General features: G+C 35.8%; 1 protein-coding gene across 1 annotated transcript in view; it reads right to left on the bottom strand.

Moving 5' to 3' along the window:
- Nucleotides 1-815: 815 nt before the first annotated feature.
- Nucleotides 816-16,292, bottom strand: part of foxp3b (forkhead box P3b) — a 33,503-nt gene continuing 18,026 nt past the window's right edge. Inside the window, exons 5-13 of the mRNA XM_030137909.1 lie at nucleotides 15,305-15,476; nucleotides 14,193-14,285; nucleotides 11,301-11,388; nucleotides 8,464-8,538; nucleotides 7,670-7,808; nucleotides 4,700-4,770; nucleotides 3,535-3,636; nucleotides 2,256-2,377; nucleotides 816-926 (exon numbers count right to left, since the gene is read on the bottom strand). Coding sequence (XP_029993769.1) covers nucleotides 869-926; nucleotides 2,256-2,377; nucleotides 3,535-3,636; nucleotides 4,700-4,770; nucleotides 7,670-7,808; nucleotides 8,464-8,538; nucleotides 11,301-11,388; nucleotides 14,193-14,285; nucleotides 15,305-15,476 — 920 coding nt within the window. The 3' untranslated portion in view covers nucleotides 816-868. The remainder of the gene's footprint in view (nucleotides 927-2,255; nucleotides 2,378-3,534; nucleotides 3,637-4,699; nucleotides 4,771-7,669; nucleotides 7,809-8,463; nucleotides 8,539-11,300; nucleotides 11,389-14,192; nucleotides 14,286-15,304; nucleotides 15,477-16,292) is intronic.

Below are 16,292 nucleotides of genomic sequence, written 5' to 3'. Positions count from 1 at the left end.
GTTCTTCACTCCAGTACCACAGATGTCGGCCTAAAGCTGTTAAGGCTGCTTTCTTGACAACTGAATTTTCATCCTGTGACAGCTTTGGAAGGAATGCCAAATCATTTGCAGGAGCTTTCGCTGGTGATGGGGCTTCAAACCATGCTCTGATGAAGAGGCTTTGTGCAACCTCTAAAACATCTCCTTTTTCTTCCAATTTTTTTCCTAAATCATCTTCTGAATGCCAAAACCTAATGCAGGGTTCTAATTGAGGTTATCTGAAACTTTATTTTTTTACCATGACTGTTGGACCACCCTACTGTACATTTAAGATGAAGATGAATTCAGATGAATCTTACAAAGGTCTAAACTGAATGAGGACCCAGAGACAGTCCTCACTTATCCAGTGTAGGAAATAGCTGCACACCTGCTGACTTGATTACGGCACAAATGGGACAAATGAACCTGAAACACTTCATTAGTCGGTGTCTTCAGTGTTGAGAAAAAGTTTTAAAACAAGGAAATACAATTTTACAAAGTGGTAAATGCTTTACTGTTCCAACTTTTTCTTGGAAATTTTGCCTGAATGTGAGGAATTAATGAATATTTTTAAATGAAATTAAGCTGACCAGACAAACATGAAACTGTGCCAAACTATAATAATTTTTATTTTCTATTCCATTTATTTCTTATTTTGGGTTTTAATCGTTTGTCTAACCGATCACAGAATTTGGAGAGCTACAAAGAAGTACCAGTTACTTATTTTCTACCGTTAATGGGCCAAAGAACCCTGATTTGCCTCCGCTCCATGGACCCTCCTCCTCCAGTCTTCTATCTTGTCCTGTTGGTTGAATCCCTGCCTCAGCTCACTGCTGCCCTCTGCTGGTCCTCATGAGTTCTCTGGACAGTACTGGGAGTAGGCTGGGAGCAGTTTCACAGGACAGTCCCTGAAAAGCACACACATCAGACATGTTCACTCCTGACAGAACCAAATCTTTTTGTGATTTTTAATCGTCCTTTAATTCTAACTTTGTCTTTCATTTCTAGAAAGTAAGTCAGTAAAGTTTATTTATAAAGCACTTTTCACAGATAAAAATCACAAAGTGCTGTGAAACAACATAAGAATAATTTCATAAAATAAATAAAAAGGATAAAAATAAATAAAAAGGATAAATCCATCAAACAAAAGCTTTCCTAAATAACAATGTCTAGAGCTGCTTTTTAAAAGATCGGGTCATTCCAGAGTCTGGGGGCTACAGCCTGAATGGACAGGTCTCCTCAGGTTTTAAAACAAGTCTTTGGGACCTTCAGGAGGCTCTGGCCTGAAGACCTAAGGGTGAGGAGTAGGGGCACAACAAGTCAGCAATTTACTTCCTCTGCTAGGTGTCCTGTTCTTTTCTTATCCCATCCCATTCCTTTTCCTTGACTCCTGTTCATTTTCTCTTCTTTATACCCTCTACTTCCTCTTCATTTTGACTGTTATCTTGAAACGGATTTTAATGCAGGGGTGTCAAACTCATTGTAGTTCAGGGGCCACGTTCAGCCCAATTTAACCTCCAGTAGACCCAACCAGTAAAATAATAACATAATAACCTAGAAATAATGACAGCTCCAAACTGCTCTCTTTGTTTTAGTGTAAAAATAAAATAAAATTATGAAATGATTTATATTTATAAACTATGCTTTCACAAAACAAATATGAATAATTTCAATCAATCACAATTAAATATCATTAATTTTTAATCTATATTAATCACATTTCATTTTGCATGAGCAAACAGACTCAAGAAAGAAGGGGATATATATGCACTTAACATGTTTATTTAACACCTTCAACAGTTTCAAAAAAACTACTTGAAACAACTGTTCCATTTTGTTTTTTTGTCCTCATATTTCCATCCAGAGGGCCAATGTGCTGTTTAGTGTCTTCCATCTTTAGGGTTGGTTCTGCTGCATGTCACTACCAGATCAATTGCCCATTTGCACGTGTGCGATAGTAAGTCTACTTAGACAAACTGTCTCAAATGTGCTGGCAGAGACGTTCAGAGTCATTCTGACCTGCAGATGGGTTAATTGCGTTTTTGCGTTTTTAATCACATTAATCATGATGATGGATTAATTTGCATCAGTGCAGCCCTAACACACACACACACACATATATATATATATATATATATATATATATATATATATATATACACACACACACACACACACACACATATTAAGTGAGTATAAATAGCACCTTATTTCAGAGTAAAGGCCCAAGGGAATACCTGTAATACTTCTGTCCCTTCCTCCTCTGGTATTCGGTTTCATCCACTGTCCACACTGCCCCCTTCCCTCCCTCCACTCGCACAAAACACTTGTGCAAGCTTAGGTTGTGACGCACTGCATTCTGGGTAGTAAAGAACAGTTGCATTGTTAAAGGCACCAAGCAATAACTCATATCAAGTCATACTTAACCCATAAAAACCCAAACAGCAACTGATGATGAAAATCAACTACTGATCTAAACTGTTTAGTAACTTCTGAACCACTAAACTTATTAATACATGTAAATAATTGGTGTAAAATGCAGTTTGTCATCTTTTCGTAGCCATCAGATACCTGGTGAGTACTGGTCCTGTTACTGTTGAAATGTATCATCGGTTCTTTGAATGAATGCACCTTAACCCATAAAGACCCAAAAATCATCTACTGATCTAATATGTTTAATACCTGTTGATCCACTAATCCTATCAATCCATGTAAATAATTGGTGTAAATTACAGTTTGTCATCTTTTCATGGTCATCAGATATGACCCATGTGGACGTTCAGAGGCTCCATGGTGACCGTGGAAACACCGTCATCTTCTACAACATTGATTCACCAGTAAAACCCATGGAGTTGGATCAATGACAGTGGATGGAGACACTGGGTTTATGTTCAGTTAATGATAGATTTGCTGAAAAAGTCACTTTTTCTGCAGTTTTGTCTGTTGCTGAGATAATAACCTTTAACTTTTATCTGAGCTTTTGTGAACATCTACATGATAAATAAATTAAATATTAGAAAATGCCTGATTTTCACTGGAAAAATGCAAAATATAGAGAATGATATCATAATAAATGATGATAAATCACTTAAGTAAAGGTTAAATGTACATGATTTAAACTGGGAAAAAAATGCAAAATACAGAAGTTAATATTGGAATAAATTGTGATTAATGACTTAAGAAACGTTAAATAGAGAGAAAAATTCATTTGGGAGATGCCACAAAAGTAGCATTGGGTCTTTATGGGTTAAAACTAACTACATACCAGTAACCTTTATGATACCTTATTACTGTAACTCTGCAGAGTTGGTAGTCAGGAAGAAAAATAGTTAAAGAGAACAAAACTCTGAGCAAAGCACACATAGAAACCTTTCATCCTTCATTCAGTTATCGATATCTTTTCTGAAAAAGTCACTCTTTCATCAGTTTTCTCTGTTTCTGATATAATATCCCTCAGCCTTACACTGAGCTTTTATGAACATCTGCATGATCAGTAAATAGAATAAGACACCAAACCTTCCAGGTGGCTGTGTTGTGTCTGAAGTAGAAGAACATGGTGGTGAACCAGTTGTAAATCTCATTGAGAGTGCGTTGTTTATCAGGAGACTCCAGGATGGACTGTAAACAGACAAAAACAATGAGAAAAACAGAAACTATGGCCAAACTATAAGTCATGTTCATTATTTGTATTTGCAGAAAAATTAGGGAGTTATCGGTATAGCTCGGCCAAAAAACACACCACAGACATATGGTTGGAATCTGTGACCAAGAGTATTTGTATTCACTTAATTATAGCAGTTTTAGACCATTTTTCCTGTTGTTCAGTTGCCCTCACGTATATCTTCCAGAGGCGATTTCTCATAGACTGCAAGGGAAGCTCGGCTTCCCCTAAAATTACGAAAATGAAATGGTTCAATATGTACGGTTGTGTTGACATTTCATTGACTACAAATGTGTTAGAACACGTTCATCTCACAGACAAGTTCATTCAGAATCAGCTTTATCACAAATCAACAGACTGGGTGTTGTTCACTTCTCATACATTCCCGTTGCGCTGTTTTCTCACACGATCTCTGCTCAGTGCATTTGCCAACAGACGCCGGGCGTCTCTGGGCTTCAATGGGACTGAGTGGAACAGTTTTTTTCATTGCCTCAAAACTGGATGGTAACTGGATAAATGCCATGATGTTGTCCCACCCCCGGACACTCGGCCTCTCTGGGGGTGAATGGAGCTGTGGGCGGAGCTCAGCCGGGCTTTCACGTGCTGATTGGAGAATCAGTCGAAAGGCTGAATGATTGACAGTTTTTTTGAGATCTACTCCTTCACTGACAGTTCAGTTTAATACCATCACACATTCTGCTGTGAAATCGAGAGAGAAACCACTATGAAATCACTTGTTCATTTCTTGCACTATAAATAGAACACGCATTGTACTTCCTTGTTTCAATTTAACATAATTTCAACGTTTTCTTGTTTAGTTGGTACGATAAGGTCACTGACCATTTTCTTAAAAAGGAACGGAGGGCCGAATTTATGTTTAAATAACTTGACAATTTTTTTTTTTTATGTAAGCCAACAATGAGCTTCCCCTCTCTGAAAGACGAACAGCCGCCACTGATATTGTCATATAAAGCAAGTTAACCTTTAACCTTTTATTAGCTTCATTTAAAAGGAACTCACCCATCTTATCAAGAAGGCATAGGTGTGTGGAGGTCTGATGTTGTTGTATTTGTAACACTCGATGCTGGGGACTAAAGATGTCAACACAGGAAACAAACCCAGGGAGAATTATGGTTAATATTCAAATATCAAATCACTTGGACTGAAATGACAATACAAGTTTTATAAGAAAAAGGAATATCTACTGGTGCTTAAGTGAAAATAACCTCATGGAAGCATATGCTCTGTCATACATTCAGGATAAAACATCCCTAATTCCTAGTAAAACTGTAGAGAAAGTGGCAATATTAAAGATTATTTCGACTGGATGTTATAGGCATCAGTTCTCAGGCTCCTCTCCTGTTATCCTGTCTCTGTCTGATGCATAATATAAGAGTCAAGGAGTCCAGAGAAGTACAAGCCAGTCTCTGAAACACATCAATGTTCCTTAAATTTATAAATCTGTCCTGCACTGTAGAGACTGAACTATCCAAACCCCTTCCTATTCTTCTTAGAGGAATGTTTTTTTAAACAATCATTTTTTACACATTTGTTGAAAATAAAATGTGATGATCAGCCGTCTTTGTTCTTACAGGACTATACCTTTCTTTGATCACATTTTTGGACCAAATCATGTTTATTATCACCAGTTCACATCGTCTGTTATTTCATGCTTTATTAAAAAAATAAATAAATAATTAAATACCTAACCATAAGTTGTCCGTTACAACTTTGTCTAAATTAGACCATCAGACCAGTAAAATAATCACATAATGACAACTGCAAATTTTTCTGTTTTAGTGCAAAAAAATAACATTAAATCATAAGAAAGTTTACATTTACAAACTATCCAAAAAAAAAAAAAAAAGATGTGAATAACCTGAAAAAGCTGAAATTTCTTAAGAAAAATCTGTACAATTTTACCAACATTATGCCTCAATTTATCATTTATACATGTGTATTACATTTGTGTGTTTCTTTCGTCACACTGCTGCACTTTTTTGCTGTGTTTTACCTCCGCCTTGCTAATGATTCAAACAGAATTATGGGAGATTTCTCATACCCCTCTGTTTGTAGTGCGGTCCTGAAAAATCTCCTACACCCCTTCATGTGAACATGCAAAATGGAGGGGTAGGGGTAAGGGGGAGTGGCCAGGGGGTGAATTGGGCCTTGGAGTCATTATTTATAGGTTCTTGCTGTTATTTTAGTTAGTTTTAGTAGTTTAGTTATTGGTCTGTATGTGGAACCTGAACTAAATGAGTTTGATGCCCCTGATTGTTAATATTGTCAGTGTAAATTTATCCCCTGGGCCAGAATGGACCCTTTGGAGGTCCGGTTTTGGCCCACGGGCCACATGTTTAACACCCCTGGTTTATACACTCAACAAAAATATAAACGCACCACTTTTGTTTTTGCTCCCATTTTTCATGAGCTGAACTCAAAGATCAAAAACTTTTTCTGTGTACACACAAGGTTTATTTCTCTCAAATATTGTTCACAAATCTGTTTAAATTTGAGTTAGTGAACACTTCTTTGCTGAGATAATCCATCCACCTCACAGGTGTGGCATATCAAGATGCTGATTAGACAGCATGATTTTTGCACAGGTGTGCCTTAGGCTGGCCACAATAAAAGGCCACTCCAAAATGTGCAGTTTTATCACACAGTACAATACCACAGATGTCACAAGTTTTGAGGGAATATGCAATCGGCATCCTGACTTCAGGAATCTCCACCAGAGCTTTTGCCTGTGAATTGAATGTTCATTTCTCTACCATAAGCCATCTCCAAAGCTGTTTCAGAGAATTCATGAAGAAGACTGTGCGAGGAAAATGGTGGTCACACCAAATACTGACTGGTTTTCTGACCCCCCCTGGACCACCCAATACAGTAAAAGTGCACATTTTAGAGTGGCCTTTTATTGTGGCCAGCCTAAGTCACACCTGTGCAATAATCCTGCTGTCTAATCAGCATCTTGACATGCCACACCTGTGAAGTGGATGGATTATCTCAGCAAAGGACAAAGGAGAAGTGCTCACTAACACAGATTTAGACAAATTTATGAACAATATTTGAGAGAAATAGGCCTTTTGTGTACATAGAAAAAGTTTTAGATCTTTGAGTTCAGCTCATGACAAATGGGAGCAAAAACAAAAGTGGTGCGTTTATATTTTTGTTGAGTGTAGGTTGGTGTTACCAAAGCGTTTTTGTCTCGAGTTTAGCTGTCAACAGTTTTTCTCAACCATCAAACTGACTCCACTCCAAGGTTCTAATCGTTTTGGATTTTTCATTATAGTTTAGTTTTATTTAGTTTTGACTTTTTTTCTCTAATTCAGTTAGTTTCAATTCGTTTTTAAAGCAGGTTTACTTGTTTTTATTAGTTTTCGTTATTTTCTAAATGCTTAGTTTTAGTTCAGTTTTAGGTTTTTTTTTTAATATCTTTTCTCTTCTTCACCGTCGTATTTCAATAAATCCCAGACAGGACTCTGCTGCTTTCTCCCATCTTTAGTCTCCATGTTTCCAGGTAGAGTGGGGACCAGAAGACGACTGGAAACCACAAGTGAACACAAGTGACGGACCGTTAAATATCAGATGGTGCCAGCAGATAAAATTGCTTGAGGGAAATAAATCGATTTCGTATCAATCCAACATTGACAAAGACGAAAACGAAAGGAATTTTATCCACAATTTTTATCTGTTTTAGTTAGTTTTGTAAACACACAGTACTGTTTCAGTTAGTTAGCGTTTTTTTTCTTTTAATTTTAGTTTTTATTTATTTCAGTTAACAAAAATGTTTTTACAATTCTAGTTTTCGTCATTTCGTTAGTTTTCGTGAACGATAACAACCCTGCTCCACTCCAGGTTAATAGAGCAGTTATGTAACACTACGTAGAGTATTAGACTATTGTACATTAAAGACAGCAGTTCAAGGAAAAAGAAAAGTTGAAAGAAGGAAATAATTCTATAAAACCTTCCAAAGAAAACTTTTACCTGATATCAGATGTGCAGAACCAACTGTTCGATAACCCTCATCCAGATGTTTAAGGCCCCACTGTTGTAAATTGTCTTCCTGAGCTATTTTAGGCTGGTGCAGGAACAGAGGGAGGCTGTAAGGCGCCTCAGAAGCCTTCTACACAAAAGGTGATGTGATGCAATGTCAAAACACTTTCACTTTTCACTATTCATAATGTTTACTCAGCAATTTTAACCCATAAAGACCCCAACATCCACTGGTAACCAAAAGCATTTACTGATCTAAACTGTTTAATAGCTGTTGATCCACTAATCCTATCAATACACATAAATAATTGGTGTGAAATACAGTTTGTCATCTTTTCATGGTCATCAGATATGACCCATGTGGATGTTCAGAGGCTCCGTAGTTACTGTGGAAACACTGTCATCTTCTACAACATTGATTCACCAGTAAAACCCATGGAGTTGGATCAATGACAGTGGATGGAAACATTTGGTTTAAGTTCAGTTAATGATAGATTTGGCTGAAAAAGTCACTTTTTCTTCAGTTTTCTCTGTTTGTGATATAATAACATTCAACTTTAATCTGAGCTTTAATGACCATCCACATGATCAGTGAAATACTGACAGGAAAATATATGGATTACACTGGAAAAAATTTTAAATACAGAGAATAATATTGTAATAAATGGTGATAAATCATTAAATAAAGGTAAAACAGAGAGAAAAGTTAAATTTAAAAAGTAGCACAGAGTCTTTATGGGTTAATCAATTAACACCCTGGTGTAAGAAAAGGACAATCAACATACCAGAGCAGTAAGTCTTTGTTCAGAGTGGTGAAGATGATACTGCATTGCAGTCAGTTTCTGTTTTTCCAGGATGAGCTGAAGAAGAAAATATCTAATGAAGGTTTTATTCATCATATCAAATGCAGCATTAGATGGTGATTACTTCATCAGTTAAACTGGCCAAACACTAGATTCTAGTGTTTATTATGTTCTAGTGACTACAACATAATAAACCCAATTTGTCCTTTGAGATTGATTGGGTCCGCTGTTCAGATCTGGTTGTTGGTCACACTAACGGTTTCCAGATAGAGGTCACAGCCTCATCGAGCCATCGGAAAAATTTACAAACATTTATGGGGTGAAAAGTGGCGATCACATTAGAAAGTTACCGTCTTGCCAGGGGAGGGGGGGGGGTTGTTCTGCTTGTTGTTTGTAAAGTGTGTTGGACTTTTGTATCATACGACAAAACTATGTTCTTTTTTCTTAAATGTTAAAAAATAACAAAAAACAATAAACAGAAGGTTACAAAAAAAAAAACAATGTTGTGGTGAGTTAAGTTGGCACCCTTTGGACCCTGGTGACAGATATTTTTAATAATGACTTGAACTGCATCAAAAAAATACAAGGAAAAAGGGAAAATAATTTAAAGTAAGACTTCCATTGCTTCAGTACTGCTGTGTATATGACAATAAACTTTTTGATTCTTGAAAAAAAAAAAAAAAAAAAAAAGTCACCGTCTACACTGACAGCTAACCAGCCGATAGACCATGAGCTATTGTGAAGAACGCTGTGTCCAGTGTCATCTTCATCTTCATTATCTTTGTCTTCGTCTTTGTTAGCAATTTCTTCAAACATCTTCTCTTCATCTCTCTTCATCTAAACTACTAGTTGGATTCATTTCAAAATTTTTTAAGCATCTTTCATGAAACAATGTCAATAAAGTTTGTTCACAGTTTTAAGACATTTGGATTTCTGAATTTCTGACGAATTGTAAAGGGGTCATATTTTGCTAAACCCACTTTTATTAGTCTTTGGTTCATTTATTTGTGTATTTAGACCCTAATAGTTCATAAAGTCTGAATTTGAACCCTCCAGGTGCTGCAAAGCTCTTTATATTCATTCTGGCAAAAATTGCGTGGATTTCTACAACCTGTTTTAATTCCTGTTTGATTTGTTACGTTTTAAAACTAGTTACGTTGCAACATTTGCACATACAAGGTCAAGATTTCCGCCGAACATTTTCTCCAAGTACCACATAATTGTTTAGCAGTACCAGCAGTTGCAGTCCATACTAAAAATATGTCCAAACTTTGAGCCGATTACCTAAAATGTTCAGTTGTTGGTTGAACAGGACAGAGCAGCACAGTCAACAACCTGGAGGGGGCGGGGCCTGAAGTGGCTCATGTGCATTTAAAGGGCCAGCGCTCAAAACGACCTTCATGGTGTCATTACTTGGAAATAGGGTTTAAGACAGGGGTGTCAAATATGCAGCCTGGGGGCCAAAACCGGCCCGCCAAAGGGTCCAATCTGGCCCGCGGGATGAATTAGTGAAATACAAAAATTACACTGAAGATATTAACAGTCAAGGATGTCAAAATAAATTGAGTTCAATTCCATCTAAAGTGGGTCAGACCAGTAAAATACTATCATAACAAACTATAAAATATGAAAACCACATATTTTTCTCTTTGTTTTAGTGTAAAAAAAAGTAAAATTACACAAAAATGTTAACATTTACAGACTAGCCTTTTACAAAAATGTGAATAACCTGAACAAATATGAACAACCTGAAATGTCTTGACAGATTTAAGAGTAATAGTACCAATATTCTGTTTATTAAATGTTTTGTGTATTTGTAGAGCCACTGTGATCTGTAAGTTATAATATACATGTGGAAAGGATAAACTGAGGCAGAATATTGTTAAAATTACACTTATTTTTTTCAGTTTGTTCATGTTATTCACATCTTTTGAAAGGATAGCTTGTAGATGTAAACCTTTTCGTAATGTAAATTTACTTTTTTCGCTCTAAAACAGAGAAAAGTTTGGAGTTGACATTATTTATATATTATTATGTTATTATTTTACTGGTTCGGCCCTCTTCAGATCAAATTTAGCTGAATGTGGCCCCTGAACTAAAATGAGTTTGACACCCCTGCTTTTCAGACCCAAGCAGAGCATTTACAGTTTATGTAGACCACAATGAAATGTTTTAAAATGCATAATTCCATTTAAAAAAGTAAAATATCACTCCTTTAAAACATTAAAAATTTGCCTTTACTTATAATGGTCCATATTTTGATGGTTTATAAAATGGAAATAGTTACAGATATCAATATAGTTCCTATTGAGCACTGATAGAAGTCATATATAGACTCTCATTTAATTAGTTGAGTTCTCCTCCAGTGAAAGTACCACCCACTTCAATTGAGACATTGATCTCCTTCATCCAGACCACAGGACTTTAACATAGAGACAGAACCTGACAACCTCACACATTTAAGTTGTTATTGATTCTTGACTGAACATACCGGTGAGATACAGAGTCACTGGTCCTATTTTTGTGTGATATATATAAGAGATGTAACAAGATAGAAAAAATTATCATGTTTAAATGTGGAAGGGTAAATATTATAATATATAATATAATATATAATAATTGATTCTTGTTAGAACATGCCGGTGAGATACAGGGACAGTGGGCCTAGTTTTTCCTTTTTTCACAGGAGTTGGTGCTGCTTTTTCAACCACAATAATCAATAATATCCCATATTGTGTGATGTGCCATTATTATAAACTCTTGTAGTGTGTTAGGTTTAAAATAGTTAACATATAAATAAGATGTATTTTCGTCCCTACCTGATTCTCCATGTGCTGAACTTTCTCATGCTGGATCCTCCACTCAGCAATGCTTCTGTCACCATGACTATGTTCAGAATGAAGATGTCTGCATGAAGAAAATACCAAGGTTAACCCTTTGATGCATGAATTATGAGGACCTTAGTCAAGATTTTTTTCCTGAGTGTTTTTATTCCTCTTTAGGCATGAAAAAAACAAAGTGATTGAAATTTTTTAATGAACCAATTTTTAATGGAGTTACAAAAACATCCACTCAGCTGGACACCATGTGTTTAATTTGTAATAACGGCCGATAAAGTAATAAATTTACCATTTTTAAAATGTAATAAGCCAATAACGTAATAAAAGTTCTGAACTGATAACGTAATAACTTTTGGCCAATTACATGACAACTTATCACGTTATTGGCTGGTTATTGAGAGAGAGAGAGAGAAATTTTATCACAGTTATATCTAATAAATGAAACTTAAATACAGGGATATTAATATAGTATTACGTTATTAGGTCAGTTATTACATTTGCAAAGATTTTTTTTACCAGGCCAATAACATAATAAGTTATTACAATATTGGCCAAAAGTTATTACGTTATTGGTTCAGAATTTTATTACATTACTGGTCTATTACAGTTTAAAAATAGCAAATTTATTATGTTATTGGTTGTTATTATGTTATTGGCTTCTACAAGCAAAGAAACATGTATTTAAAATGTGCTATCAAAAAGTGATAAAACAGTGTGAAAACGACGGAATAATTTTTTTAATGCAGCCAATCTGATGTTTTCTCACATTTTATTATACTCTAATATTAGTTATTACTCACTTCATGGAGATAATATGCAAAAAAAAAATCTTTTTGTTTAAGAAAACTGTTAATTACAGTCTAGTAACAACTAGCAATTGATTTACACTCAAATATGTTAGTGCAGATCAGGTTTATCAAGAACAGTGCAGTTACAGTAATAGTATGAATGTCAGTGTATGGGATGGTGCATAAGTGTCCACTGTGTTGGCTGATATGGAACTAAAACAACAAAACCCATGAATATACAGGAGGACAGCTGGAGAAGAACTGTCCACTGGAGTGACCACTGTGCATGAAAGGGTAAAAGAAGTACAACATGTTCAACTGATTTTTTCATCTTTTCATAAAACCCAGGAAGCTTTTCCTTTGGCTCACCCCTTTCCTTAATGCTGCTTGGAATATATTCTTCCAGCAGAAACGTCAGGGGAAGAAACATGACTAATTTTATTCCCTAGATCAGGGGTGTCAAATATACGGCCCATGGGCCAAAACCAGCCCATTAAAGATTCCAATCCGGCCCAAAGGATGAATTTACAGGGTGCAAAATTACACTGAAGATATTAACATTCAAGGAGGTTAAACTCATTTTAGATCCAAACTCTCTAAAATTTGTGTTATTCTATTATATTATTCTTGTTACTAAATGGTTTGTGCATTTGTAGATCCACTGCAATCTGTAACGTACATGGATGAATGATAAGTTGTGGCATTATATTTTTAAAATTGCATTTATTTTTCTTAAGAAATGTCAGGTTTTTCAAATATTTGCATATTTTGTTAAAGCATAGTTTATAAATATAAACCATTTCATAGTTTTATTTTATTTTTTTGCACTACAACAAAGAGAGCAATTTGGAGTTATTATTTATAGGTTATTATATTGTTATATTACTGGTCCGGCCCACTGGAGGTTTCATTGGGCTGTATGTGGCCCAAAAACTACAGTGAGTTTGACACCACTGCCCTAGATGGAATATTCAACTGCATTTTTGTGTTACATTAAGTCAGTGGTTCTCAATCTTTTTCTTTCGAGCCTCCCTTTGGAGGATGAAATATCTCCAGATCCCCCTCAACCCCACCAACATTGTAACAGTGGTGCAATTATAACTTTTATTAAAAGAAACATCAATGTCGAAACAATACTTTTTGCTTTTCCTTGAATAGTTTGTTGTTCAAATTAAAATAACTTGGAATATTGCTTGAACAATACAAATAAACTCAACAAAACTGCTCCCTGAGACAATATTTTTCAATATAAAATAGGAAATGCACAATTATCGTACAACTATGACAATAAAGTTACTTTTTTTTTTTAGAACAAACACATTTTGGTAACAAAGATGAACATTTTAACAATATTAGTGGCTGCAGTGAGACTGTTTAAATGCACATCTCAGAACATTAAAGTACAAACTGTACAAACTGTGCAAAGACACAAACACTGCATATTTTTCTTTTTCAGACCAATCCTTGTCCATTTTCCAAACCTAAACTCTTTGTCTGTAGTGACAGATCACTATGGCAGTAGATTTGTTTGTTGTACGTCCCTAAAATGAGTCCACGGTGCTCCAATGCTAAAACATTAGTTCCATCTGCTACATGTTCTAACCTGAAGAAAAGAAAAAAAAAACACCCGGGAGATCCCATGCCCCCCTGGCAAGCCCCCCCCCCCCCCCCCCCCTCACACACACACACACACACACACACAGTCTGACAAACACTGCACTATGTAGACAACATTCATGATACATTCATGATCCACTTGATTTTTGCCAAAATGAATATAAAGATAGCTTTGCAGCACCTGGAGTGTTCAAATTCAAACTTTATGAACTATTAGGGTCCAAATACACAAATAAATGTACCAAAGACTAATAAAAGTGGGTTTAGTAAAATATTACCCCTTTAAATGTATTTGGAGAAGAAAAGTTATTTTAGCATGATTCAACATCAGAGCAAAACAAGAGTGTATGTTCCTCAAAAGCTTATTGGTCAATAACTGGGGATGTGAGAACTGAAGACACACCCCTCTGTGTCCTCTGAGTATCACTCAGATGGAATATTATGCAATATTCAGCAAGATACTTACTCTAAGAAACTAGGGAGATGTTGAAATACTGCGTCACAGCCAGGCCAGCGACATATGCCGCTTGCAAACAAAGCACTTGTCCCCTCAGAGATGCTGAAAAAACACAGTATATGAGCAATGGCATACAAAAATAAATGATCATGTGAAACACCTAATCCAAAAAATAGACACTTCTAGAACATTAGTTACACACACTAATTAACTAAGGAGTTATTTGGAGTCTAACTTTACTGTCTGTGTTTTTGTTTTTTTTTACTTTACTGTTTGTTTTTTGTACTATTCAATACTATTTAATTATTTGACATTGTATATTTCCTTTTTCTACTCAAGAAGTTCGTTTTCTATAAAGTGCATCAGGATATCGTTGTGTATGCTCTGTGTAAACACTGACAATAAGTGGTACCAGGCACAACAAGACCCGCCCCTCACATGTATTGTATCTTATTTTGGCATCGTTCCAGCTGATGTCATCATGTCTATGCAAGTGCTGATGTCAGCATATCAATTGCATCTATGTATGTGCCAAGTTTGAAGTAAATTGAAATAAAATTGATGTTTTCATAGATATTTGAAATTTCGCCCATTATAAGTAAATGGGAAAAAAAAAAGATTTCAAAAATTCATAAAAAATGTGAACTTTGATCTACTTTTCTCAAAATGTAATGACATCTATTCTGGGTCACTGGCAATCTATAAAACCAATTTGGTATAAATTCAACCAATAGTTTTGCTGCTATAGAGATTTGAAATTTTGCCCAGAAGAATGGGCAGCTTTACCACTTGAGAAAATAAAGTGCCTCATCCACGACTACCACAAAAGACTTCAAACTGTAATTGATGTTAAAGGGGCCAATAGAGAGGATTAAGAACTAGGGTATGTAAACTTCACATCAGGGTCATTTGGTTAGTTTCTGTTGTCAGTATGATTTAAAAATAGTAAACACATTTGTTTGATGATAAATGGCTTCACCAAACCATTAGCCATGAGTGAAAGAAAAGGTTTTGTGTTATTGTTCATATTCTCAGGAAAATGGCCAAAGAATCATACATTCTGCAAGGGTATGTATACTTATGAGTACAACTGTATACTTAGCCTTTTGCTATTTGGTCACCTGTCCTGAGTCCTGGCGTCTGTGGAGCTCTGTTTAGGATGATGACGCCTAACAGAGAGGAGGTGGTGGCTGTGTCTGGATAAAAAGCCTTCGTGTAGTGAGGACGACTGGCCCAGATGACCAGGGTCCCCTTCTTCTTTACAAATTGTGACTGCTTCTGAAGCATTATTTCCTTCAAAAAGAAAGAAAGATTGTGTAAGCATTCAGTTACTTATTATTTGTATTACTCCCTCACTTATATTACTAATCGTTAGCCTCAAAGCATAATTGTCTAAGTCGTACACTAAACAGACATAAGTATTTGAACATGTTGACTTCAGGTGTTTCTTTTCTAACAGGGGTCTGGGATTCAAAACAATATTGATAAATGTCATAATATAGTTTTGTATTGTGATAAATATCATATTGATTATTACCTCCACCAGGAGGTATTGTGATCACTTTGCTTTGTGTGCGTGCATGCATGTTTTCTTGTTTGTTTGTTATTAGCAAGATGTTGAGCCGGTTTGTTTTTGCCACTCAGTCTGACTTAGAGGGGCGTGGCCCAGGGGGGAAGTGACGTATGTGCACTCCCTCTATACGATATCTCGGCTGTTTAAGTGACGGAAACGGCATGTCGCAAAATTATGCTCGTCGGCGTCAAGGGGTTAATGGGAGATTGATCTTCATAAGTGACATGTGAAGAAAGTAGAAGGTTAGTTGTGCTAGAAACTTATTATTTACAGCACAAAAAATGTTTTTAGAAATTTAGAGGCAAAACAATTAAATTCACAGTCATGGATAAAAGAAAAATTAAATGTTTAGAGAAATTAAGTGAAAACCATCTCTGAGGCATTTTGGAAGCAAAGATAACAATTTAAACAAAACTAACTGATGCAATGATATTTATCACAATATAAAGCCTAACACTGAGTCAGGTGCACTGTGCACATACTGTGAGTGGCACGGGCTTGTTGTAAAAAGTGAGCTTTGTGCGGACGTGTGTGGA

The sequence above is a fragment of the Sphaeramia orbicularis genome, chromosome 7, assembly GCF_902148855.1.
Source record: "Sphaeramia orbicularis chromosome 7, fSphaOr1.1, whole genome shotgun sequence".
NCBI classification, from domain to species: Eukaryota; Metazoa; Chordata; class Actinopteri; order Kurtiformes; family Apogonidae; genus Sphaeramia; species Sphaeramia orbicularis.
The sequence above is the reverse complement of the archived record's forward strand: the minus strand, read 5'-3'. Positions and strand labels throughout refer to the sequence as shown.